This window comes from Zea mays, chromosome 9 (assembly GCF_902167145.1).
Source record: "Zea mays cultivar B73 chromosome 9, Zm-B73-REFERENCE-NAM-5.0, whole genome shotgun sequence".
Classification (NCBI taxonomy): domain Eukaryota; kingdom Viridiplantae; phylum Streptophyta; class Magnoliopsida; order Poales; family Poaceae; genus Zea; species Zea mays.
Window position 1 is genome coordinate 5,184,432 of NC_050104.1, and position 27,633 is coordinate 5,212,064.

Sequence of the window (27,633 nt, forward strand, 5' to 3'; positions counted from 1 at the left end):
TGCTTGTTGCTTCTCCGCGAAGCCTGCCCGAGCTGGGCCTCGGGCGAGTCGAAGGTGCGCCTGTTGCTTGAGGAGGCCATCGGGCGAGGCGTGGGTCTACTGTTCCTGCCCGAGGCTGGGCTCGGGCGAGGCGAGATCGTGTCCATGGAGTGGACGGAGCTTTGACCTGTATTGCGCCCATCAAGCCTTTGCAGCTTGTGCTGATGGTGGTTACCAGCCGAGTTTAGGAGTCTTGGGGGTACCCCTAATTATGGTCCCGACAAAATGTATTTCATAATAAACTTATTTAGAGGTATAGATTAAATTTAAAAAGAGTCCGACTGGTTGACAAAAGTATGCGTTTATTTTGAAATAAAGGAGTATGATGTAACTTAATTTTTCAGCTCTCCATCCATATTTATTTTTTTCTTCCTTGACCTAATCCTGTTTTCATTAAAAGCTATCTAGAAAAAAACGAGAGGTTTCCGTCCGTTTTTATGATTTCACCCGCCGGCCCGCAGCCCACTGCTGGCGGGGCCTGAGCCTGTCATTCGTTGCCAAGAGTGTCCCACGACGGGCGCTCCGAGATCCCAGGCGTACTCCAGGCCCCACATGGTGGTGGGTGCGCAGCTTACGAGGGGGTGACGGAAGGCACATCACACCAGCCATTGGCCAACTTGCGCTGCCTGCTTGCAGAGCGACAGGCTGCAGACCACCGGAGGACGGCAAGTTGGCCGACCGTTCCTGGTCCCACCGGCATGACTCGATTGCCCGGGGGTTCTCCCGCTCCCGCGGGACCCGAGCGGCCAAAGCCCTCGCCTTCGTTTTGCGGGTTCACCCGGACACCCCTTTTTGCACTGCTTCCGCTCGTACACCCGGTCAGGTTACGTCACGTAGGAGGCACATAGTACAGTCATTGACTTGTGGGCCTATACAATCTTGGCCCAATCTGTCATCTAGAGTAAGTGGAAAGTGACCAGCCGCCACCCGCCAGCCGAGTGCCTTTCCATATTAATTAATTACTCGCTGTTTAGGACCAATCACACTCTAACCCCGAATTTGAGTTCTCAATCGCATGCGTCAGCTCGTCGAGCGTCGTAGCCTCGTCGGGGAGGATGAAGGGAGCGGACCAGAGGTGGGTGAAGCCCGGACCGGGAGAATAGGAGCGAGAGCGAAGCAGGCGCAACGCAACTGGCGACCAGCGGGCGAAGCAATTAACGGGAATATTTTAATGCGGCTTCGGGTACACGCGGGCAGGTCAATCCTCGCACTCCACCTCCTGCCTGCCCCCGCACCCGTAGCCATGTTGGATCCACCGCCCCACCACGGGTAGCTGAAGGGGCGGCGGCGGCGGCGCGGCAGAGGGATGAAGAACTTCCTCAGGAAGCTGCACATCGGTGACTCCGCCGCCGGGGATGGCGCCTCGTCGCCTTCGGCACCTACCCCGCCGCCAACGAAAAAGGGCGGGGGCATCGAGCATAGGCACGCCTCCGGGTTGTCGGGCTGGCTGAGCTCCGTGACCAGCCGGCCGCACCCACCTACGCCGCTTTCTGCTTCTGCTGCACCGGCAGCGGCGGCGCCGGAGGTGGAGGAGTCGGCGTTGACGACTGCGTTGGCTTCGTCTGTTGAGGAGAAGAGGGTAGCCGAGGAGGACGAGGAGAGGGCGAGGCGGGAGTCCCGGAAGGAGGCGGAGATGGAGAAGAAAGAGAAACAGCAGGCGGAGCTGGAGAACTATCACATGCAGCTGGCCCTCGAGATGAGCGTGAGGGAGGACCCGGAGGCGATGCAGATCGAGGTGGCCAAACAGATCAGCCTCGGCTCCTGCCCCATCCAGAGCTCGCCCGCAGAGGTCATCGCCTTCCGATACTGGGTATTCAGCATCTCCACTCCCCTCCTACTATCTTCTAGATTGTTTTCGTACCGCGATTGGATCTCACTCGTGCTATGTTGATGCAAATTGGACGTTAGAGCAGAAATGGGGTCTATCATATGTTAGCTTGTCAAAGGTCTGTTGCATGATGCTACCTATCATGGTGACGTTCCTCTGTTAGTGCATTCGAGAAAAAAAGTTTTTATAGCTGTTGAATTATACTTCTGTAACGGAATAGGTATGGCAGAGTATGGGGTAGTGTAATCATGTAACTTATCTCGATATGGCATATATGAAAAATTCCTTTTCTGATATCTCTGAAATTATGTTAGTTGGGAATAGTAGCCTTGGATTGTCTATCCTTCATAACTCGAGATTTTCTGTTTTGATGGGGAAAAATAAATACTCCATGATTTTGTAGTGGGGTTAATTTTAGCATAATGAACATCTGCTTTTCTTTATAGAAGCTACTGGCTGACCATACTTAGAAGCTGCATTTGCAAAGCGATTACGTTGTCTATATCCTAGATATAGCCAGCAGCTGATAGCCACCATAAGATGTTCTCCTTCATCAGAGATTGTTCAGAAGTTAAACTCCCTATATATTTGTGACTCTTACCATTTTCTCACTTCCTCATATGGTAGATTTGTTCGTGCTTCACAGAGTTTCAATGCCCTTAGCTATGACGACAAAATATTGGATGGTTTCTATGACATTTGTGCCACTGGGGATGAGCTTGCAATGTCAACCATACCTTCTCTGATGGATCTGCAAGCACTGCCATTTTCACATGGAGGCAAAACTGATGCTGTATTGGTCGACAGAGCACTGGATTCTGAGCTCGTAGCTCTTGAGCAGAAGGCTGTTATCATGGCTGTAGAATTTCGCTCGAAAAAATCAGAATTTGTTGACCGCTCTTTGGTTCAGACTCTAGCTAATTTAGTTTCCAACTACATGGGTGGACCAGTCATTGATCCAGAAAGCATGCTGTTGAAGTACCGAAATATGAGCAGTGCGTTGAAAGCTGATATAAGAAGTGCAGTTGTACCTCTTGGGCAGCTAACAGTTGGTTTGGCTCGTCACCGTGCACTGCTTTTTAAGGTCTGTAACAAATTACAATATGTTCAGCAATCTGAGGCACATTAATTTTGTAATTATGAAGTTTGTCATGACAGATGGCAATCTTTTTGAAATGTAGCATCTTCTTTTGTTCAGTACAGAATTTGACATGGCCACTTGTTTAGTTATTAGCATAAAACCTGACATAATTTTTAGTTATCTACTCAGCTGAACACATGACATATCGGTTCAACCCATGGTAATGCTCACAAGACTTGTTCTTTTCTGGCCTTCTAATATTTTGATTTTATTCTCTGCATGCTTGCATCTAGGTTTTGGCAGATAGCCTTGCTGTTCCTTGCCGATTAGTTAAAGGAAGGCAGTACACTGGATCAGATGATGGAGCTTTGAACATTGTGAAATTTAATGATGGAAGGTATTGTGCTTACCAGTTCCTTGACAGTAGAAGCTGTTTCTTTCATTACTTGAATATTATGGATTAGAATAGTTTTTTCTGGATTTCTGATTCTAGCCCCTAGTACCAGCAATGGGTAATGAAAGTTGTCATTGCAATACTGCCTAATAATTGTACCGTACCTCATTTTTGCAGGGAGTGCATTGTTGATCTCATGATAGATCCTGGTACTCTTATTTCATCAGATGGTGCTGACCTGGGTAGAGAATTGGAAGACAGCTTAGTCGTAGATAATCAACATGTTAACAAAGATGACACTAGCACTCAGTTACTTTCCTCTTTCAGTGAAGCTTCAAGTTCCATGCACAGTTCATTTGAAAATGGATCGCTTGAAAAAGGATTTATTTGCAATGCTGGGCATTTTGGTCCATATGAAGCAACAACTGCCCATAGTGACAATGATGTGCTTGGGTCTGGGGTATCAAGTTCATTTGATGAGCTATCGGTCAGCACATATGCATGTGAAAACATACCTATTATTCATGAATCTAATACAGATCATACCATGACTGAAAAAAGCAAAGATAAGTCGATCACATCAAATAATTCGTCATCATGTTCGCCTCCATCTTCTGAGATAGGCAGTACTCCTGCTGTACGAAGGAAAAAGGTCAAAGACGTCTCGGAGTATATGATTAGTGCTGCAAAAGAGAACCCTCAGATAGCAGAAAGGATCCATGCTGTGTTACTTGAAAGTGGTGTTGTGCCACCACCTGACTTGTTTTCAGAAGAATCTAAGGAACAACCAAAGGACCTGATTGTTTACGACACATCTCTGTTTCAAACAACAGATGAAATGATAAGGACAATGAATGAGCTTGAATCCACAGCACACGATGGTTGTGCTGGTCTTGGTCCTTCATTGCCACCTGATCCTGGACATGAGCTCCAAACAAAGATTGTTCCTTATCGGATGCCTCCTGACCTCAAGCCTGTCCAGGGATTAGGTGTTTACCATAAGTTTGATTTCCGGGATAACATCAATCCCTCTATACCTCTCTATGAACCAAGTCCAGCTCCTCAGGAAAATCCATTACAACTTATAAAGCAAATGCCTGTTACAGCTGCTGCTGTTGCAACAGCTGCAGTGGTTGCATCTTCAATGGTTGTTGCTGCTGCGAAATCTAACAGCGATATTAAACTAGATGTGCCAGTTGCAGCAGCTGCCACTGCTGCTGCAGTTGTTGCTACTACAGCTGCTGTTAACCAACAATATGAATACTTGGATCCGGGTTGTCAATTGCTTTGCTTGCCAAGTTCATCAAATAAATTAATCCAAAAAGGTAGACATGACTTGTTGGATGATGATCAGCTGGAAACAAATCATGGACAGGATAATGCCCTTGAGCGTGAAAAGGATTTGGTTCAAGCACCCCAGGAAGCTGAGCGAATCTCTGATAGGTCAACTGGGACAGAGAGTGCAAGATCTGAAATTTCTCTTGATAAAATCGCAGAGTTTGAAATCCAGTGGGAAGAACTTACCCTTGGAGAACGAGTTGGGCTGGGTACAATTCTCTTGATTAAGCAAATTCATTTTCATAGCCCTGTTTATATAATTTGATTATCAGTTTATTGCAGTATTACTGAGATAAAGATAAAACATACTCTGAAAAGTGAAATCATGCTTCTTTGTTTTTCCAATGCTGTTCTAACTATCTCTTCTTTTATCTCCAATTCTCCAGGATCTTTCGGAGAAGTGTATAGAGGTGAATGGCATGAAACAGTAAGTTTTTTATCTACATGTCATGCAGCATTTGTAAATTACTAAATTAAAGAAATATCGAGTTTGAATGGTGAACTTAAATTTATGGTAAAATGAGAGCCAGTGTAATGAAGAAAGATTAGTTTCTAATAGAATAATGTGTGAAGAAACAAAATGTTCCCCATCATTGCACCCTGTCATAGTATATAATGCTTCCCACTCATTGTTGCATATGCATAAGAACTCATCTGTTCCCTCCTTTTTTATAGGAACACTGCATAACTGAGGGTAGTGCTAAATCTTGTTGCAAGTTGCAACTTAGGCACGTGGCCATGGGTGCACTAAATCATATCACTTGAACTTAACATTAGAGCAATTAAGTACCACAGTGATAAATGGACTCATATGTAGCTTTGGCACTAACCTCATCTGCCTTGGGTGTATTACTTCTATATATTGACATGAGATCCACCTCTAAGTCATCTAGTTGTCATCACCTTCTAGAGAATCAATTTTCTGTAAACAAAAGGTTTCAGACACATTGTGACAGTTATCGCAACTATACTGTTATTGGGTGGCCTCCTGAACTGAATATGCTTGGATTTATGCACTGAATAATGTTAAAATTTCAAAGCAAGAAACCTACAAATGATTGATTAGATAACTTAAACAGAGCTCATTTATTTCCCCTGTACATTGTGAATAGTGAATAGGTTTCTACCATTTCTATTTGTGCTGCTTCTGTTGCATCATAGCAATTGGACTGGCCCTTGTGTAGGAAGTCGCAGTCAAGAAATTCTTGCAACAAGATATTTCAAGTGATGCTCTGGAAGAATTTAGAACTGAGGTATATGAATTTTCACACTTTAATTATTTGAAGTCTGCACAATGGAAGTGCTAGCTTTATAATGTAATGATTTATTTTCTAAATCTGGACGAACCAATAATCTTGCGCCTATCACCATATGATAGTTGAGCCAGTAATCTTGGACCCATCAGACTGTTATATAGATATACACAGAGCTCCATGTGAGAGAAAGAAGGCATGAAACATGGAGTTATCAAACTTTGGCCCGTTGTCACACTGAACTCCCCGGATGGTGCAACCGAACTGAGTCAACACCCATGCGAAGAAATGAGATAGGGTGGTGAAGGTATCAAACTTACAGCGGAGGGAAAGGTCCACAGGTAGTGAGAGAAGTCATCCAGGATGACCAGATAGTACTGGTAATCGAAAATGCTTGGTATCGAGAATGTCCAAAGGTCACGGTGGACGAGATCAAAGGGGCGAGCGGTTCAGGGCATGGAAGAGGGGAAGAGTAAGCGAGTGTGGCACCCAAGATAACAAGCATGGTAAAGCGAGGCGGTGTTGCCGTGGGGTAGGGGATAGCCGAAGTGCCCGAGAGTCTAGAGAGGATGTCATGACCGGGGTGGCCAAGACGACGGTGCTAAGGGGTGGCAGAGGTAGCAACGGCGAGGGCGTAGGGTGCGGTAACACAGGATGAGGGAGGTGGGGGTAGCGAATAGGATATAGGGGGGCCAGAGTTGTTGCATGGGGCGACCACATCACGAGTGGTAAGATCCCATATGGTGAGCCCCTAGGGATCGTACTCCATGGAACAATGGTTTGTCAGTGGTGAAGCGACAGACTGAGAGAAGATTCTACATGATGTTGGGGGCAACAAGGATGTGGTTGAGGTACAAAGGACCAGGAAGAACCGTGTCACCTATTGAGGTGACAAGCAAAATCGATAATTACTGACAATGATGAAGAAGGGAAGGTGGGGCTACGGGGATAGTGGAAGGAGATAGAACTAGGGTTAGGGGTGGGGGTGGGGTGGTGTGGTATGAGGCATCCGAGTTAGCAACCCAGTCGGAGGGAGTAGCAGGAGAGCTAGGGTGACATGAGTCGCAAGGAGAGAGCCAGAAGAGTCACCTCCACATAGCCGTTGGGGCCACCAGTGGCAAACATACTGATGGCGGGCATGGTCGGTGGTGACGGTGAAGCCTCTATCGTCATAGAGATGATATCAGCACCACAGAACAGGAAAGGCCTGGTAGCGTGGCGCCCCTCCTAAGGGGAGACCCGATGGTGACAGAGCTCGACACAATCATGGAGAATCGGGTTCATGGCCCGTTCAAATGCCACGAACGTGCCCTAGAGAAGCTAGCCACCATGAAGGGGGACATGCACACGGACTGCGGCGGAACGAAGGATGGGCATCGACAGAGCATGCGCTAGGAGGGAGATTCCGGTGCTCGCATACCACCCGTGCCCCACCCCAGTGCCAGAGGAAGGGGACGGTCGGGAGCGGCGTAGTGGGCCTCGACGGAGCATGGAAAGCCCTAGGAGGAGTGCGTGTCCATGGGGGGCGTCGTAGAGGTGGAGAGCGCGCCTGGGACGAGGGGGAGGGGCGCGCCAGCGGCCATGGCCTCGAGCAAGCGAGCGCGTCGAGAGGGAGAAGAGCTGGGGCTGCAGATGGGCAGGCGGCGAGAAGTGTCGTAGTGAGGAGCAGAGTGGAGGGAAGGTGGAGCACGTTGGCGCACTAGAAGAATAGGGGAGATGGGATGCTGCCGGTGGGCGAGCAGGTGCTTGCGCCGGGCGCTGGGAAGAGGTGGCGAGCAGTCGTGTGGGCGTCCGTCGGGCGCGGGGATGGAGCCGGCGCCAGGAAAGAGGACCGTTTGAGCGTCTGCGCTAGGCACAGGGAGGAGGCCGGTGTTGGGGGAAGAAGTGGACGCAAGGGTTATGGAGAGCCGCGATGCCATTGCTGGCGATGTGGGTCGCCGCCGCGGGTAAGAAGGCTTGGGCGCTAGGCGCCACGACTGTGACGGAGGGCACAAGCGCGACCGAGAGGGGCCGCTGCGACGAGGGCAGTGTCAGCGGCGCAGCTGGGAGCTTGTGCGGTTGGGATGGGCGGCACTAGGCCGCTGTGGGGAGCGTCGGCGGCTCTGGGCGCAGGCGATGCTAGGAGGGAGTCGGGCATGGGTCCTTTGTCGAGCGCACGCTCGCCAGCGCCGGTGAGGGTGGGGGGAGGAAGAGCTCGGGCGACAGCGCCGCTTGGGGCTGCACACGCTCCGCGGTGTGGAGCGTCGATGGCTCTGAGCGTAGGCACGACCAGGAGAGAGTTGCAGGGGGCAGCGTCGGCCGGTGTTGTGGCCAGGAGGGAGTCAATCGCATGGCCGGGCGCATGCTCGCCCGCTGGTGAGAATGGGGGAGGAAGAGGTCAGGCTTCGGCGCTGCCTGGGGCTGCGGCTGAGAGGAAGGATGGAGCTCATGCAGTGCTAGGCGCGACGATGGATGCCACAGACGAGAGGGGAGGGGAGGGGAGGAAGGAGGTGCCGACGTCCTCCATGGCCAGGGGCCGACGGCTAGCTAGGGAGGAGGGAGGGAGGAAGGAGGCTTGATACCATGTTAGATTGGAAACCGTAACCCTAAATCAGGGTAGGCATGTGTATATAACTATATATAAGTATGGGCTGGGGCAAAGCCCAATTACACAAATACGGATACAGTAATCCAACAGTTATGATTATTCAACTCTTCTCCAAAAATCATGTTTATGCATAACACTATTTATTTCTGTTTAGGTGGGAATAATGAGAAGACTGCGTCATCCTAATGTTGTTCTTTTTATGGGTGCTGTCACTCGTGTTCCTCATCTTTCTATCGTGACTGAATTTCTGCCAAGGTACCAATTTGCTTCATTGTTCAAATATTATTTTAGATTTTGGATATTCGACTACATGGATTATGATGATATTGCCAATCTTTGTTAATTAATGCTTGATCGTGTTTTCTCAAAGAAGTGTGTTCAGTTGAAAAAAAGAACTTAATGCTTGTAACACGCAGTATCCTACAGAGATGCTGATTTTGTGGTTAAACTAATGAATCTTCCAAACCCAAAGTAAAAAATGTGAAAGGGTTTAACAAATCTCAAAGATGCTCTGTTGTTACGTGTGTTGGGGGTCTAGAATCAGCTCAACCTACAACCCTCAGGCAAAAATCTACACTCCTTCTGCCATCCTTCTGAGTCACAAAAGTATTGATGCAGTTCGTAATTTTTTGGAATGGAGCATTAATATCCTAATAGGTTCTACCAAGTTTACACTGCAGTTAACAGGAAATAGAGATGCATAAAAATGAATTCAAAATCGGAATACATTGCAGGACTGTAGTGAGAGTACAATATATAGGCATTTATAGTATGCTAAAACATTATTCAGGTATAGGTTGTCAGGGCTTATGTTTTGTCTTTAGTTATCTATATACAAGTTAACTTGAATAAATGCACGATCGCTAACTACAGTATTGGCAATGCAGGGGTAGTTTATTTCGGTTAATCCATAGGCCCAATAACCAGTTGGATCAAAAAAGGCGTTTAAGGATGGCACTTGATGTGGTACACTTAACTACTTAAGTTACCTTTGGTTGTTATATTAATTCATATCAACAACTTCAACTATTCTTCTTATTTAATACTTGGTTATTGTCTGCCACAGGCACGTGGTATGAATTATTTACACAATTGCACCCCAGTCATAGTTCACCGAGACTTGAAATCTCCAAATCTACTTGTTGACAAAAATTGGGTTGTGAAGGTAATAAGTAGCTCCATTAAAGTGATATGCTTCAAATTTTGTGCACTTCTAGAATCTAGATATATAACCATTGTTACTTATCTTTGTTTAGGTCTGTGATTTTGGTTTATCACGTCTGAAACATAGTACCTTCCTTTCGTCAAGATCCGCAGCTGGAACAGTAAGCTTGCACAATAATGTTAAATCAAACATTTCCAGTTGTTATAATAAGAAACTTGTTCTTGGAAGCACATTTATATCTACTATACCTTATTGTAAAACACATTTATATCATGTTGATGCAAATATGTATAGGATAATACCATACATACCCCATAGTAGGGAAGTAATTGATGTTGAAGTATATAAGTGACTCATCTACCGCTTCCCATCAGTTTAAGCTTTTGGGTTGAAAAATTGGTTGGTTCATGTGACAATAGATTTCAAGTTTGAATCCAAGGCAGATAATCAAACATAATAATTGTTGCTCGATCCTATTTGCATATATTCTTTTTCTTGAACACACATGAGAGTTGTGTATCTTTGCATTAAGAGAGAATAGATGGTCCTATTTGCATGTATGAGGTCTAAGAGAACCGAGTGTTGACCTATACAAGTGTTGCGGGCCTTGGCGGTAGCCAACAATCTAGGGCAGCCTAGCCATCCAACAGGGCCACTGAGGCGAGCGTCAGTGCTACGGTTGCCCTGGCTGAGCCTGAGATAGGGACGCCACACCCCTAGGCGTGCCCTCCCGTACACCCACCAACAAGTTATCCTAAAGAGTCCCTAGTTTAGGTAGAATTGGTAATTTGCTCTATTATGTTGTCTCCTTCGGCTACAATCTATGCTTTCATTAATGAAATAATCTATAGGGCCTTGTGATGTGTGTCGTCTTGCCTGCCTCCCTCCCTTTTCCACCATCGTGCCCAGGCGCTTCCATCTCACTCAGCCTCACCCTGGAGTCCACTCCAGACCCGGTGGCCACCCCCAAAACAGTGAGACCAGCGCACTCAGCCACCATCCTTGTGGAGACACTGGAACAGAGTCCCTCTGCGCCTCTGCTCCTAGTAGGCAGGTCCAAGGAGCAGCAGTGGGACTCCAGCCCCATTTCTATCCCCCGACAGCGTCCCTAAGCCACCCACTATCGAGCAAGTGAGACACACCGTTGAGGACGATCCAGGGGGCAAATTTACGTGAGTCGTTGAGCTCGCTGCCGGTACCTCCGAACGTTGCGGCAACCTAGGCTCTCGACACCAGAAGACCTCTGAGGGAAGTGTTTCAACTGTTTCTCAAGAGATCACCGAGTTGGCGCCTGCTGTCAGCGCACCTAGTGCTTCCGGTGCTGCAAGGCGAGCCACTGTGTTGTTGTCTGTCCGCTCCATGCACCCCTAGAAAGGCGCTTGTAGTGGCGGGCAGTCAGTCGGTGCGTAGCCCCGTTGAGATATTCAATGATCCGGTCATTGGATCGCGGAGGTGTCGTGACACTAGCGGGGAAGGTTTATTGAGAGTGCTGGCGGTGGGCGACCGCGTCGACGTCGCTCTTGTCGCCGGTTATCGAGCTCAGGTGGCCCTCCCCCACCACCAGCTGACTCCCCCAACTCCGACAATTTCGGCATAGAGGCAACTCTTAAGTCAATGAATCCTACACGTAAAAGTGGCTCAATTCCCTAGTTATCTTAGGAGCTTGGACCATATGGAAGCATAGAAATGATTGTGTGTTCAATATGAAAGCACTAAGCTTGCCAACAATTTTAGTCGTGGTTGGAGATGAATTGTGCCATTGGAGCATGGATGGGGCGAAGGGCTTAACCATCCTCACAACCGAGGATGATGTAGGTGGATAGTAGGATGTGTTTTTTGGTCGCCGTTTAGTCAGAAATTTTCATGGTTGCTCATGCTTCTTAGACTACCTTAGGGCAAAGATTGTGGGTGTGGGGTGTGTGTTCTCGGTTGTACACCTTTATTTTCTCCCTCTTTTAATGAAATGATGCGAACTCTCCTGCGTTTTTCGAGAAAAAAATCTCTATTAGAAGACCCCCGATGCATACTTCATCGCTCGACAGACATCGATGGTGCTGAAGACAACACATGTCACGTTCTTATCAAGTCATCATCACGGTGGTGGGTGGTCTCGCGACTACCCCTGTGGAGTCTATAGCCACTGCTCTAGGCAAGAGGTTTAACCTTGCGGCAGAAGACATGAATTTTTGTTGCATCTTGGAGACAGAACTCTCCCTTCTTGATGGTGCAATGGTGGCCCGAGTCTTCAACGCCGGCAGTCAGTTATCACCTCTGTGGTTAGGTTGTGGCTCACCCGCTGGACTCGCTTCTTCAAGTCGACTGTAGTTGCTCTTTCATGGACTGTGGAGGTTGAGCTCAAAGGGACCCTAGCTCATGTGTGGAGGTTGGAAACGATGGCCCTTATTCTCGGTAATGAGTGCTCGATCGGGGGATCAATCCTAATGTTGCTGACTTACGTGACACTCTCCGGCTTCGAGCATGGTGTTCACGTCCTTAGCTCATTTTGGAGGTGGTGGAACTACTTGTCGTGGAGCCATGCGTCACTGTGGTTAAAGAATCGCTAGTGGTGCGCACACTGTCCTACTCTATCAGCATCGTCACCTCCTTGCCACCATAGTCGTCGTCTCATCGAGTCGGGAAGGTCCTCCATCTCCGGGTGGTAGTGGACGATGACACAGGAGGTGGCGGTGCCGGCTCGAACATCCAGGCGGCAACTCTATTTAAGAAGACAATAATGGCGACCCTGCTTTGGGGATTGGTGGCTCGCGTGCCCCTGTGCGCTCTCATTTGGGGCACCAATGTCAGTTGGCCAAGGAATTATTGCATGTGCATGGCCCTCATCCCAATCATTGGTGACCAATGTAGATGATGCTTTGGGTGGCGTCCGACAAAATCGAAGCGTCCGGTCCCTCGAATCCTCTGATCTGGCGAGGCACACAAGTCCCGAGATTGATCACCCTGTTGTGTGTGATATGGGAATGTCCCTGGACGATCCCCTCTCACTTGGCGGGGCGACACGACAATAAAGATGAAAACAGTTTGGGCTCAATGACGTTGGATGGGATCCTACCTCGGCCAATTGAGAGGCCTTCCCTCCTGGGCCTTGAGGTGAACCACTGGACCCCCAACAGCTGCTAGATGGCCTAGCACAAGGACTGACTTCCCCCCTCTCATCACATGAATACTTGAGATGCACCACGCGGTCAAAATCACTCCTCCCAGGATCTTGGATCCCAATTTATGTATGCGGTGAAAGGAGGCCGCAACCATAAGTTTGTTGCGCCCCTGACCAGGGCACGAGGATAGACTCCGGCTCGGTCCCTTGGCCGAACTGGATGAGATCAACCCCAACACTTGTCACTAGGTTTTGATGTCCTGAACAGGTATGCCAATCTGCCAGAGGCTTCCCACCAATCAGCCATCTGACAATTAGTGAGTTGTCCACCACTTCCACATCAGTTTTTTTTTTTCAAATCGTTATGTGTGGGTTGGGGCATGCAATCTTGTTGGCCTGGTCTAGAAGCCTATATTTCAACTCATAATTCATTTTATCTTGATATCAAACTAAACTTGCACATTTGAATCATTTATTGATCACACCATGGTTTACATACTATATTTGCATTCACGTGGGTATGAGGATGAAATGGATTGAGGAGTGTTAGATTTTGAAACATTTGCACAGATATTAAGTAGTGTAGCTTGAGGGGTTGGGGCTTGGGGTAATCGAATATTGGACAGGTCTGGAAACCTGTATAAAATTCATAATTTACTTTGTTTGATATCAGTCTGAACTTGCATGTGTGGTTTGTCTTTTGATTATGCTATAATTTTACAAACTGTATTTGCATGTGTATACTACTTTACAAACTATATTTGTATCCATGTGGGCACGGGTATGAGACATAGACTGGAGAGGGTTTTTAGATTCTGAAAAATTTACAATATTTAGCTGGTTCCTGATTTTTTTTCTTGTACCTGTTACTGTTAGAACACAGAACTTTGACAATACCATATCAAGTCTTTTATAATTTTTTGCATACGTGATTAATTTGCTTAGCCCAAAACTCTGATTTAGGCTAAATAGTTCTAGAGGCTGCTAACTGGTTGCACTGCACATCAAATGCAGGCGGAGTGGATGGCACCAGAAATACTTCGAAATGAACCATCAGATGAGAAGTAGGTTTTACATGTTGCTCTCTTTGATTCCAAATGGTTGTAATTGATGAATGCATTATGCGCTTGTTTTCAGATGTGACGTCTTCAGCTATGGGGTCATATTATGGGAGCTCTGTACATTGCTGCAGCCATGGGAAGGTATGAATCCCATGCAGGTTGTTGGAGCTGTTGGTTTTCAGCAACGACGGCTTGATATTCCTGGTGGTGTGGATCCTGCTGTAGCAGAGATAATAAGGAGATGCTGGCAGACGTTAGTATGCTTTAACTTGCTAAGCTGCAACGGAGTTTTGAATTTTTTTTTTACGATGTTAACTCATAATTCGGTAAAGTTTGTCATGTTATTACTACTGTGAAATTGTTGCAGCAAAGAAGACTACTCACGATCCACATTCAGTTTATGCTTCACTGAATTATCCTTTGAAAAAAAAAACTGAACTGTATGTGAAGAGATAAAACAGAATATTTTCTTTATTACTTGAAATAACATGTAGATTTTTAAAAAAAATTAATTTCATCCTCTTTAAATTGAACCGTGGTATTTTTCTTGTCTTTACCGATCTTTTATGCACCCTTTACATGTTGTCTCAATTATGTTAGATTTACTGTTTCGTGCAGTGATCCAAGGATGCGGCCATCATTTTCAGAGATCATGGCTACTTTGAGACCATTGTTAAAAAACATGCCTGCCAACCAACCTACCAGGAAGCGGGCACAACAAACAGATGATTAAGAATATATTGGTCAGTATCAGCTGAAGACACAGGCCAAAGAGAGACTGCATTGGTTTGTCTTGCTCTTGCCTTCCCAGCTTCAAGCAATTGGCCATCTGTAACTATTACCATTGTTTTGTACAGTACGCCAAATGCGTATTTGATGAAGAACAGGTGAATTTTGGTCCTTTTGCCTTCAGCGTTTGGTTCTCCATTGGAGCCAGCGGAATGCTGTCTATATCTATCTGATGAAAGCCGACCCAAATAACACAGATCCATGAAGCCAAAGAAAAGAAAGGGAAAAGAAAATTTGTGAAAGTTCGTGCATACTATTTTTGCAGACACAATGGTTACTGGAGTCAGAAGTTGACATGTCATGTTGTAACAGGATCATCGTCTTCTGTTCAGTTAGGCCTTATTTTTGCTAGTCCTCGAACTAATGGAAAACTATTCCATCTTTAAGGCCCCATCAAATTGTAATGTTTTACTATGAAAAGGTTGGCTCACCCTTGTGTATATCACGTCTCAACAAATCTGCTTTTAATTGACAGGTAGATTACAAAAGAAAATTATGCCCTTTGTACTAAGAATGATCATTCTTTGCGGTAGGAAAAATGTTAAACCTACTTTTGCAAACATAAGGTTGATATATGTTATCGTGATTCCAATTTATGATGAGTGATTAGTAACAGAGTAACGTCTTGGATTGAGTCGAGTGGACTATGAGTTTATGATGACTGATTATTAACAGATTGAGTCGAGTGGACTAGCCCTTTTTGTTTTTCCATACTAAATTTTAGTTCCCGTCACATCGAACGTTTGGATGCTATTTAGAAATATAGTCTAATTACAAAATTAATTATACAGATGAGAACTAAACGATAAGACAAACCTATTAACCCCAATTAGTCTATGATTTGCTCATGTGATGTTACAATAAACATTTGCTAATCATAGATTAATTAGGATTAATAAATTTCTCTCATCGTTTTGCCTTTAGATGTGTAATTAGGTTTATAATTAGGCTATATTTAATACTCGTAATAGATATTCAAACATTCAATATGACACCTGCTAAACTTTAGTCCCTAAAACCAAACATAAAGCATGAGTGTGTGTAACATATCTCGGCTTGCGGTGTATAGGGGTGGAGCCTAAAGACAATGGTCGATAGAAGGTGAAGGTAATGTGGGTTTGTGCCGATGGATTAGGAGTGGTAAAGAACGAACAATGAAACTTGATTGTGGTACTGAAGAAGCTGAGTGATTAGCTATGGTGGTTCACACCTTGTGAAACCAACAGATGCGAGGACATAGCGAAGTGAATCGTGTTGCTAGCATGATCGAGAACTGATAGGGCGTGTACAGAATGTGGAGGATGTGTGTGGGGTACGCTAATTGCGGTGGTTTGTTGGTTGACCCTTAAAAATACCGTCATCACGAGAAACCGATGGACGTTCGTCTGGCGGTTAACACACTAGAGCCAGTAGATACACTGTTGATGCGACTATCTCTCCTGAACGTGGCTTTGACCACCTCCAAGTGCTAGAGACAGCCAGGTTCCAGCAGTGGTGGATCTAGGAACGAATTAAAGGAGGAGCTACTAAGGGTGCATTTGGTTCAACTTTCTAAACCAGATTCGCTGCCAAAACTCTAGAATCTCTGCAGAATAGATTCCTCTAGTTCAATTCAAAATCATCTCCTAGCCCAGATTTTCTAGATTCCTGTGATTCATGTTATTACTTTTGATCTTTACCAAGGGCACTAATGGCTCTATCTTTCCAAAGAGGTTCGAGATGAACCTCCCAATGTAATTGATCTTGCTAATCAGGCCATGTAGCTCAACCTTGTAAGTGGGATGGACCATCGTCATTATAGCGTCCTTGCTCTTATCTTCGATTTCAATCCCCCGCTCGTGCACCATGAAGCTAAGGAATTGGATCATGGTTAGCCTGAATGCACACTTCTAGGGGTTCAACTTCAAACCATGGAGCTTGTTCCTCTGGAGCACTTGGCGTAGACTATGTGAGTTGCTTGAAGAGCCAATTTTAGCATTAAGTCATTGATGCAGACTTCCACCAACTAGCCTATGAGGTCATGGAAGATGTAATTCATTGCTAGTTGGTACATTGCTCCTACATTCTTGAGGCCAAAGGTCATTACCACCCATTCAAACAATTTGATGGATCTAGAGCATCTGAAAGCAGTTTTGTACACATACTATTCGGCCACGAATATCTGATTGTACCAAGTGTTGCCATTGAGGGAACTCATCATCTTGTGGCTGGTTACCACATCAATAAACATACTTGTGATTGTGTTAGGTACTCGTCCTTCAGAGTGGATTTGATGAGGTCCTTGAAGTCTATGCAGACACCACTTGATCGTTCTTTTCCTAACTAGCACAATGCTCGAAATCCATGTAGCGTACCTGCATGGTCTGATAAACTGACTCTGGTCATCTTCTCAGTCTCTTCTTTGATCTCTTCAAGGATGATGGCTGGAAACCATGCTTTATCGGTAGCTCATTATTGGCAGTTCTTATGCCAATTATATTTTACTCTACAGGCGCATGGATACCACTAATCTTTCACCAGGAGTATTCCAGGTATCGTAGTTTCCATAGGGAAGTGACAGGCTAGAGGTAAAATTGACTAAATCAAAGTTAATATGAGTTGTAAACTTGGTAAGCATACACACTAGTATTTAGACGAGGGCAAGTGCAATTCAAAGGTAAAAAGATGGATATATGAGGAAGAAATGGATAGGGACCCTAGAGTCAGTAACTAGGTAAAGTTGTCTGGGAGAATAACGAGCGAGATAGAGATCCAAACAATACTTATACTACTCTGCAAAGGATTATTCACGTTTACCTATTGATAAACAAACACAAGCTAGGGTTTTGCTTTGAGTGAAATTCTAAGGTACCTCGGTGGCCTAGGGGTAGAAAGGTAGCCACCATGCAAGCCAACTATCACCTATTTGCCTACCGATTAACGAGGCCAGGATACACATGCCACACTCTCGTTGTCACCAAGATGGGCTACCAACCATAGTTGTATGGATAGGATGACACATTATAACAGTGTGCAAGCGAAGCTTGGACACTGAAGCTTCTCCTTGATTAGAGGATCAAAGCTACTCAGTCTAGCAACTAAGACTAGGTGTGGATTATTCCATCGACAAATCTAACAGGATTTGAATAACAACAAACTAACACAACCCTAAGCCTTGAATTATATTGCTCCTAGACTACCACAACAATAATCAAGAAATAGAAATAAAGTAAAGTAATACCTAAAGTAAACCTGAAAGTAGTACTCAAGGTAGGACACAAAGTAGAACTAGAATTATCTTGATAATCAAATATTATAGAAGAGTTATACCAAGGGATCTTGAGGATGACTCCAAAATCTTCTGAGGCAAAGCCTAGACTTGACTCTAACTCCTAGGAACTAACCTAAACTATTAAGATAAAGAGAGGAAGCTCTCTAGGGTGTATCTACTCTCAAATCTCTTTTCCTCTTCTCAAGTGAGCTCCAAGGGGCTATTTATACACTCACCAAGCATAGGGGTATATATAGCAACCTAGGTCAGTTAGAGAAGGTAAGTCGGATGCATGAGGGACATGTGGCAGACTGAGCAACCATAACTTGGATGGGTGATATAGCCACTTGGTCAACTAGCCATCTGCTCCCCTCCATCGCCCATCCAACAGTCTAGAAGCCTTGTTATTTTGTGTTTCTTCTACATCCATTGGATTAGATATGTGCATCTTTATTAACCATTGAATAGAAGTACCTTGGATCGCTAACATCACCAATCATGAGCCAAATCAATGATGTGGCAGTCTTTCAGTCCTTAACATATCATCCATGTGGCTTAAACCTTGAAGTTGAGTGTGTGTTCATCATGCCATCCATGTAGGACCAAAGTGGGGTGTACTTGTCTTGGTAAGGTGTTCGGATAGCTAGGGGAGTACACCAGCAGCCACGGTATGGTCGGTCAGCCTATGGGGGTGGCTGACCGGCCATGGATGTTGGTCGACCACTATTCCTTCTCCGGGACTGGGCCATTTTCACTCCCTTTTTTACATGTTTTCATAACACGCACTCAAATATTTCAAACGCAACTCAGAACTCAACTAGTAGCAAAGTTAGTTATTTTGTTCATGAAATCTCTCTAATCCTTTGGATAGTTAATGGTCAAACTCATGGAATAATGGGCCATCAACACTAATGCTCCACGATTGATCGGCTGAGTCCTAGCATCTCATGGTATTCCCATGCGAAACAATCTACATGCTTGTAGCAGTGATATCATTTATTCTTTGAATTTTGGATCGAGTTTCTTATCAATATATCTAGGTCATGGTTGATCTCTTGGTATGATGTCATGACTCCTAGTTCATCGACTAGGGTGAAACCCTACCTTAGCTTTCTTTCTTCTACAAGCTTGATATTACACATTGCATGGGAGTTGCATAGTTGATAGCTCTGATTGGCCTGGTAGCTAGAATCGACCATTAATTCTTTATTATAAGATAATGTACATTCTCTTTTTATGGCCAATCGCTAGGATTTGCCTTGCAGGATGTCAACTTACATTGGTATTTTTTATGGACGGATGCATAAACTGGCCTCACGCGTCGACTTTATGTATGTGCAAAACACATGATCAATTGGATCATTCTTTTTGTTTAAATCATACAAATCTATTCTTTGAGGTCGATTTCACAAACCAGCCAAACCTCGTTTTTGACACTTCAATGAAGTTGTGATCTTTGAAGTTCTCTCCGAAGAGGTACTTTGCATCGTCCAATTCCTAGAATGGTGCATAGTCAGTTGCCACATCGCACGAGTCTCATATAGGTACTACCTCCACTTCGTCATCATTCCATTAGACATTGCATCGATGCATCATTGATGGTACACAATAGTTGGCATGTATTTAGTCCTAGCCTAGCAAAACCGAGTATGGACCTTGATTGTACACCACAAAGAAGGATGTGGTGTTGGTCTTGTCTCCCATCGTGAGCTCCACATTCATAACACCTTCACTAGAGTCATGCTACCATTGAAGACATTCATGGTTATGTTGGTGCCTATTAGTCCTTCCTTGGTTGTGTTAATCTTGCAGCAAATGAAGTACAACATTATGTTGATTGTAGCTCGGCTTACCATTCGTGAACCCTTTGATGTAGAGCGTCTTCAGATGGTGATTCTTATTTTCCTCTAGCTTTTCAAAGACCATAGTCGTCATTCCAACATTGAGTTGGGCCACTTGTGTCTCCTCCAGTTGTGCATGGAAGCTATCTAATAGAACAACTCCATTTTGATGTTTGTTGATTGTGCCAATTCTTCACTAGCATGTTGTTGAGTCCTCCTTTGCCACACCAAGAACTTAGGCTAGCAGGATGGGTCCATAGGTTGATGACTCAGAGCATCCATGGGGCGGTGGATCGCTGATCTTTTTGAGGAGGTGGAGGTACTCCTCCACAAGCTCCATGCTCCATAATCATTGTACCTGGTGCTTCTATGATCGTGAGAGGTCGTTGGGGCACTACCACGATTGGTGACTAATGTCTTGTTAGTCCTCCATCGGCTCACGTTGAAGTGGAACTTTCTAGGCTGGCTCCCATCGTGGTGGAACCTCTCATATTGGCTTCTGGTGGTGTGCTAGCCTGAGCCCAAGCCACTGAAAACCGACGCTCTACATTGATGTTGACATAACCTAGCACACTCAGGGTAGTAGTTGATTGTTGGTAGTCGATGCAACCCATTGCTCTAGTCAAACTAGAAGAAGGGACATTCTCAATGCTTATAATTTTGGCATCTGTCGTGCCATTGCTACTCTCCCTCTAGTCGTTGCCGCCTCTCGGTGCGACAGTGTTCTTGCTCTCACCACTAGTGATGTGCAAGCGAGCGTTGTTCCTCATTGTTGTTCGAGTCCTGGTTTCTAGATCGTCGTGCATATATAGTGATCAGGTGCGTTGACTCCACACGACATCGGTGGAATCTTGTGATTTCCTGCACTGATGTGTGTTCTTCTAGATCAAAGTCTAAGGGTCGACCGCATGTATCGACCACTTATTTTCCTTTAGAGTTCAAGGTTTCATCGACCATATTGACAAGAAATGCATTCTTGTCGACTTTCATCTGCTTCCCGCCAAAATAAGTCGGCCTTGCTCAATGGCCGTCTGGATCTATTGCTAGATCACTTTGTATTCTCTGATGCTATGCATGGCATAGTTGTACCACTTGCAGTATTTTTTCCTTCCAATTTCTCATCTGATGGAATATGGTGATAGGCCAATAAATTTAATTATTTCTCCTTTAAGGGTAGGTCAAAGATCTACTCTATCTTCGTGAGGTTAAAGTCAAACCTCGTGGCCACCTCATGAGCCTTGATCTTGTGCACCTAGGCCTAGTCAACGACCGTGACCTCAACTTCATTAGCTAAGTCATGACTCTCCTGCTAAACTTGTACAAAAGATATCAACTTTTTGTACCTTTCTTGGAACACTTTAGGATGCTATCTTTCAAAAGTCGATATGCCCAAGACACCACCTCGCTGCTTGCCTATGGATTCAAAGTTTGTCGTGGCGTAGGCATCATGTGTAGGGCAGGACACACCTCCGAAGGCTAACTCTGTCATGGTCTTTTCGGGGAGGCGGTGCGAGTAACATTTTGTGTGTGCCTCAGAACCTCTAAATAAATTGACTTGTTGATTCACACAATTGTTATAGGAGGGTGATGAAGTCTGAGATCACCATCTCTTAATAGCTAGAGAAGAAATAAGGATGGAACTGATGGACCCAGGAGAAGAAATATCCATGGAACCTCTAGGAAGTGACGAACTTGGGCTAGAGGGATGTGTACCAACCAAACAAAGTTGTGGATAGCGAGAGGGAAAAGAGCCAAACTAAAAGGGAAATAGGCTTACACCTTTTCCTATATGAATTTTGGTGGTTGAATTGCCCAACACAAATTAATTGGACTAACTAGTTTGCTCTAGATTATGAGTTCTACAGGTGCCAAAGGTTCACAACAAACCAATACCAAGATAAAAGAAAGGGTTCCAAACAAAGGAGCAAAGTTAAACCAAAGGCAACCCTGGTCTGGCGCACCGGACAGTCCCGTGAGCCACCGGACAGTGTCCGGTGCACCAGGGAACCCAACTCCAAACTTGCCACCTTCGGGAATTCTGGGAGCCGCTCCGCTATAATTCACCGGACTGTCCGGTGTGCCAGCGGAGTAACGGCTACACAGCGCCAACGGTCGTCTGCAACAGAACAGTAAAAGTGAACAATGTGCGTCTGCGCGCGCAGAAGTCAGAGCAGCACCAGAAGGCACACCGGACAGTGAATAGTGACTGTCCGGTGCACCACCGGACTGTCCGGTGCACCACCGGACTGTCCGGTGGCCCATATGTCAGAAGCTCCAACGGTCGAACCCTAACGGCCTGGTGACGTGGCTGGCGCACCGGACAGTGTCCGGTGGCGCACCGGACTGTCCGGTGCGCCATACGATAGCAGCCTCCACCAACGGTCACTTTGGTGGTTGGGGCTATAAATACCCCCAACCACCACACTTCAATCCATCCAAGTTTCAGCCATTTGCATTCAATACAAGAGCTCTAGACTTCATTCCAAGACACAAACAAGAGATCAAATCCTCTCCCAAGTCCAAAGTTCATTCCAATCAAATAGTGACTAGAGAGAGTGACATTTGTGTTCTTTTGAGTTCTTGCGCTTGGATCGCTTTTCTTCTTCCTTCTTTCTTGTTTCCAACTCAATTGTAATCAAGGCAAGAGACACCAATTGTGTGGTGGTCCTTGTGGGGACTTAGTGTCCCGATTGATTGAGAAGAGAAGCTCACTCGGTCTAGGTGACCGTTTGAGAGAGGGAAAGGGTTGAAAGAGACCCGGTCTTTGTGACCACCTCAACGGGGAGTAGGTTTGCAAAAACTGAACCTCGGTAAAACAAATCACCGTGTCATCTGCCCTATTTTCTTGAGATTTGTTTTTCGCCCTCTCTTTCGGACTCGACTTTAATTCCAACGCTAACCCCGACTTATAGTTGTGCTTAAGTTTATAATTTTCAGATTCCGCCTATTCACCCCCCTCTAGGCGACTTTCAATTGGTATCAGAGCCCGGTGCTTCATTAGAGCCTAATCGCTCGAAGTGATGTCGGTAGAACACGCCAAGAAGGAGATGGTGACTGGCGAGAAGCCCGCCACAAGCCATGGGAAGGCTCCATCCGGGGAGTCCGGTAACAAAGTGAAGGGATCCCCTTCACACGACAAGTCGCGTCGGAGCGGCGAGAAGAAAAAGAAGATGAAGAAAGTGGTCTACTACGAGACCGACTCTTCATCGCCATCCACCTCCGGCTCCGACACGCCGTCCATCACTTCTAAGCGCCATGAGCGCAAGAAGTTTAGTAAGATTCCCCTTAGCTATCCTCGCATTTCCAAACGTACTCCTTTACTTTCCGTCCCTTTAGGCAAACCACCCATGTTTGATGGTGAAGATTATAATATGTGGAGTGACAAAATGAGGCACCATCTAACCTCACTCCACACTAGTATTTGGGATGTTGTTGAGATTGGAGTACAGGTACCATCGCCGGGGGATGAAGACTATGACTCGGACAAAGTTGCCCAAATCCGACACTTCAACTCCTAAGCCACCACTATACTCCTCGCCTCTCTAAGTCGAGAGGAGTATAATAAGGTGCAAGGGTTGAAGAGTGCAAAGGAGATTTGGGACGTGCTCAAGACCGCGCACGAAGGAGACGAGGTGACCAAGATCACCAAGAGGGAAACGATCGAGGGGGAGCTCGGTCACTTCATGCTTCACCAAGGGGAGGAGCCACAAGCAATGTACAACTGGCTCAAGACATTGGTGAACCAAGCGCGCAACCTCGGGAGCACCAAGTGGGATGACCATGAAATGGCCAAGGTTATTCTTAGATCACTTGTTTTTCTTAATCCTACACAAGTTCAATTAATTCATGGTGATCCAAGGTATAAACTAATGTCTCCCGAGGAAGTGATAGGAAAATTTGTGAGCTTTGAATTGATGATCAAAGGCTCAAAGAAAATCATCGAGCAAGGCGCCACCTCAACATCCGAGGTGCAACCCGTCGCATTCAAGGCGACGGAAGAAGAAAAGAAAGACTCTACACCTAGTAGGGTCCCCATCGACGCCTCCAAGCTCGACAACGAGGAAATGGCGCTCATCATCAAGAGCTTCTGCCAAATCCTCAAACAAAGGAGGGGGAAGGATTACAAGTCCCGCTCCAAGAAGGTTTGCTACAAGTGTGGTAAGCCCGGTCATTTCATTGCTAAATGTCCATTATTTAGTGATAGTGACAGGGGCGACGACAAGAAGGGAAAGAGAAGAGAAAAGGAAGAGATACTACAAGAAGAAGGGCGGCGATGCCCATGTTTGCCGGGAGTGGGACTCCGACGAGAGCTCCACCGACTCCTCCAACGAGGACGCCGCAAACATCGCCGTCACCAAAGGCCTTCTCTTCCCCAACGTCGGCCACAAGTGCCTCATGGCAAAGGACGACAAGAAGAAGAAGGTAAAATCAAGATCCTCCACCAAATATGCAACCTCTAGTGATGAGGATACTTCTAGTGATAATGAGGATAACTTGCTTACTCTTTTTGCCAATCTTAACATGCAACAAAAAGAGAAATTGAATGAATTGATTAGTGCTATTCATGAAAAGGATGAACTCTTGGATAGCCAAGAGGACTTCCTTATTAAGGAAAACAAAAAGCATGTTAAGGTTAAAAATGCTTATGCTCAGGAGATAGAAAAATGTGAAAAATTAACTAGTGAGCTAAGCACTTGCCATGACACTATTTCCATCCTTAGATTTGAAAATGATAATTTAATTGCTAAGGTTGAGAAGTCAAATATTTGTGATGATTCATTTGCCAATCTTAGAAATGATAATGCTAGTTTAATTGCTAAGATTGAAAAATTGAATGCCTCTCTTTCTAGCCTTAAGTTTGAGAATGATAAATTAATTGCTAAGGCTAGGAAAATAGATGTTTGCAATGTTTCCATTTCCAATCTTAGAGATGAGAATGCCATTTTACATGCTAAGATTGTTTAATTAAATGATTGCAAACCCTCTACATCTACCGTTGAGCATGTTTCTATTTGCACTAGATGTAGGGATATTAATATAAATGCTATTCATGATCACCTTGCTATGATTAAACAACAAAATGATCATATAGCAAAATTAGATGCTAAAATTGCCGAGCATGAATTAGAGAATGAAAAATTTAAATTTTCTCATAGTATGCTTTATAGTGGGAGACGCCCTGGCATTAAGGCTGGCATTGGCTTCCAACAGGGAGACAATGTCAAGCTTAATGCCCCTCCTAAAAGATTGTCTAATTTTGTTAAGGGCAAGGCTCCCATGCCTCAGGATAATGAGGGCTATATTTTATATCCTGTTAGTTATCCTGAGGATAAGATTAGGAGAATTCATGCAAAGAAGACTCATTCTACTCACCATGCTTTTATTTATAAGAATGAGACTTCTAGCTCTAGACATTCTACACATGTTAAAATGCCTAAGAAGAAAACTCCTATTGCATCAAATGAACCTAATGTTTCATTTAAAACTTTTGATGCTTCTTATGTGCTCACTAACAAATCAGGCAAAGTAGTTGCCAAATATGTTGGGGGCAAACACAAGGGCTCAAAGACTTGTGTTTGGGTACCCAAGGTGCTTGTTTCTAATGTAAAAGGACCCAAGACCATTTGGGTACCTAAGAACAAGGCCTAAACTTGTTTTGTAGGTTTATGCATCCGGGGGCTCAAGTTGGATCATTGACAGCGGGTGCACAAACCACATGACTGGGGAGAAAAGGATGTTCTCCTCCTATGAGAAAAACCAAGATCCCCAAAGAGCTATCACTTTCGGGGATGGAAATCAAGGTCTGGTCAAAGAATTGGGTAAAATTGCTATATCACGTGACCATTCTATTTCCAATGTTTTTCTTGTAGATTCATTATATTACAATTTGCTTTCTGTTTCTCAATTATGCAAAATGGGCTACAATTGTCTTTTTACGGATGTAGGTGTTACTGTCTTTAGAAGAAGTGATGATTCAGTAGCTTTTAAGTGAGTGTTAGAGGGTCAGCTATACTTAGTTGATTTCAATAGAGCTGAACTCGACACTTGCTTAATTGCTAAGACTAACATAGGTTGGCTCTGGCATCGCCGACTAGCCCACGTTGGAATGAAGAATCTTCACAAGCTTCTAAAGGGAGAGCACATTTTGGGACTAACCAATGTTTATTTTGAGAAAGACAGGATTTGTAGCGCATGCCAAGCAGGGAAGCAAATTGGTGTTCATCATCCACACAAGAACATCATGACAACTGACAGGCCACTGGAGCTCCTCCACATGGATTTATTCGGTCCGATGGCTTACATAAGCATCGGCGGGAGTAAGTACTGTCTAGTTATTGTGGATGATTACTCTCGCTTCACTTGGGTATTCTTTTTGCAGGAAAAATCTCAAACCCAAGAGACTTTGAAAGGATTCTTGAGACGGGCTCAAAATGAGTTTGGCTTAAGGATAAAAAAGATAAGAAGCGACAATGGAACGGAGTTCAAGAACTCTCAAATTGAAGGTTTCCTTGAGGAGGGCATCAAGCATGAGTTCTCTTCTCCCTACATGCCACAACAAAATGGTGTAGTGGAGAGGAAGAATAGAACTCTATTAGACATGGCAAGGACCATGCTTGATGAATACAAGACTTCGGATCGGTTTTGGGCCGAGGCGGTCACCACCGCCTGCTACGCCATCAACCGGTTATATCTACACCGAATCCTCAAGAAGACATCTTATGAACTTCTCACCGGTAAAAATCCCAATGTTTCATATTTTATAATCTTTGGTAGCAAATGCTTTATTCTTGTTAAAAGAGGTAGAAAATCTAAATTTGCTCCTAAGGCTGTAGAAGGCTTTTTACTTGGTTATGACTCAAACACAAGGGCATATAGAGTCTTTAACAAGTCCACTGGACTAGTTGAAGTTTCTTGTGACATTGTGTTTGATGAGACTAACGGCTCTCAAGTAGAGCAAGTTGATCTTGATGAACTAGATGATGAAGAGGCTCCATGCGTCGCGCTAAGGAACATGTCCATTGGGGATGTGCGTCCTAAGGAATCCAAAGAGCCTCCACATGCACAAGATCAACCATCTTCCTCAATGCAAGCATCTCCACCAACTCAAGATGAGGATCAAGCTCAAGATGATGATGATGAAGATCAAGAGGAGCCACCTCAAGAGGAGGACAATGATCAAGAGGGAGATGCTAATGATCAAGACAAGGAAGATGATGAGGGTCCAAGGCCGCCACACCCAAGAGTCCACCAAGCAATCCAACGAGATCACCCCGTGAACACCATCCTCAACGACATTCATAAGGGGGTAACCACTCGATCTCGTGTTGCTCATTTTTGTGAACATTACTCTTTTGTTTCCTCTATTGAGCCACACAGGGTAGAGGAAGCACTTCAAGATTCGGATTGGGTGTTGGCGATGCAAGAGGAGCTCAACAACTTCACGAGGAATGAGGTATGACATTTAGTTCTACGTCCTAACCAAAATGTTGTAGGAACCAAGTGGGTCTTCCGCAACAAGCAAGATGAGCATGGTGTGGTGACAAGGAACAAAGCCCGACTTGTGGCCAAGGGATATTCACAAGTCAAACGTTTAGATTTCGGTGAAACCTATGCACTCGTAGCTAGGCTTGAGTCAATTCACATTTTACTTGCCTATGCTACTTACCATGGCTTCAAGCTTTATCAAATGGACGTGAAGAGTGCTTTCCTCAATGGACCAATCAAGGAGGAGGTCTATGTTGAGCAACCTCCCGGCTTTGAAGATAGTGAGTACCCTAACCATGTATACAAACTCTCTAAGGCGCTTTATGGGCTCAAGCAAGCCCCGAGAGCATGGTATGAATGCCTAAGAGATTTCCTTATCACTAATAGCTTCAAAGTCGACAAGGCCG

General features: G+C 45.2%; 1 protein-coding gene across 11 annotated transcripts; it reads left to right on the plus strand.

Moving 5' to 3' along the window:
• The first annotated feature begins 946 nt into the window (after nucleotides 1-946).
• On the plus strand, nucleotides 947-15,244 carry LOC103637825 (probable serine/threonine-protein kinase SIS8). Of its 11 annotated transcripts, none has more exons than XM_035962443.1 (14): nucleotides 1,025-1,849; nucleotides 2,495-2,951; nucleotides 3,242-3,345; nucleotides 3,520-4,889; nucleotides 5,067-5,107; nucleotides 5,865-5,933; nucleotides 8,675-8,775; nucleotides 9,408-9,486; nucleotides 9,587-9,685; nucleotides 9,777-9,845; nucleotides 13,815-13,864; nucleotides 13,938-14,114; nucleotides 14,480-14,604; nucleotides 14,719-15,080. In XM_035962443.1, the coding sequence occupies exons 2-13, from the start codon at nucleotides 2,592-2,594 to the stop codon at nucleotides 14,592-14,594; spliced, it is 2,634 nt and encodes an 877-aa protein (XP_035818336.1). In that variant the 5' UTR covers nucleotides 1,025-1,849; nucleotides 2,495-2,591; the 3' UTR covers nucleotides 14,595-14,604; nucleotides 14,719-15,080. The 11 variants fall into 11 exon arrangements, 4 of the variants coding, with proteins under 4 accessions (XP_020399932.1, XP_035818336.1, XP_008659085.1 ...); XR_558385.4 differs by having other exon boundaries at nucleotides 1,088-1,849; nucleotides 2,514-2,951; nucleotides 14,480-14,647; nucleotides 14,719-15,118; XR_558386.4 differs by having other exon boundaries at nucleotides 1,088-1,849; nucleotides 2,514-2,951; nucleotides 13,938-14,002; nucleotides 14,719-15,118.
• Nucleotides 15,245-27,633: the final 12,389 nt, after the last annotated feature.

Bases quoted from the DNA above. Each gene is read 5' to 3' on its own strand.
- LOC103637825 (XM_008660863.4), top strand. From the start codon at position 1,346: ATGAAGAACTTCCTCAGGAAGCTGCACATCGGTGACTCCGCCGCCGGG. The intron at 5,108-5,864 runs GTAAGTTTTTTA...GCCCTTGTGTAG, and splicing joins GAGGTGAATGGCATGAAACA to GAAGTCGCAGTCAAGAAATT. The intron at 9,487-9,586 runs GTACACTTAACT...TGTCTGCCACAG, and splicing joins TAAGGATGGCACTTGATGTG to GCACGTGGTATGAATTATTT.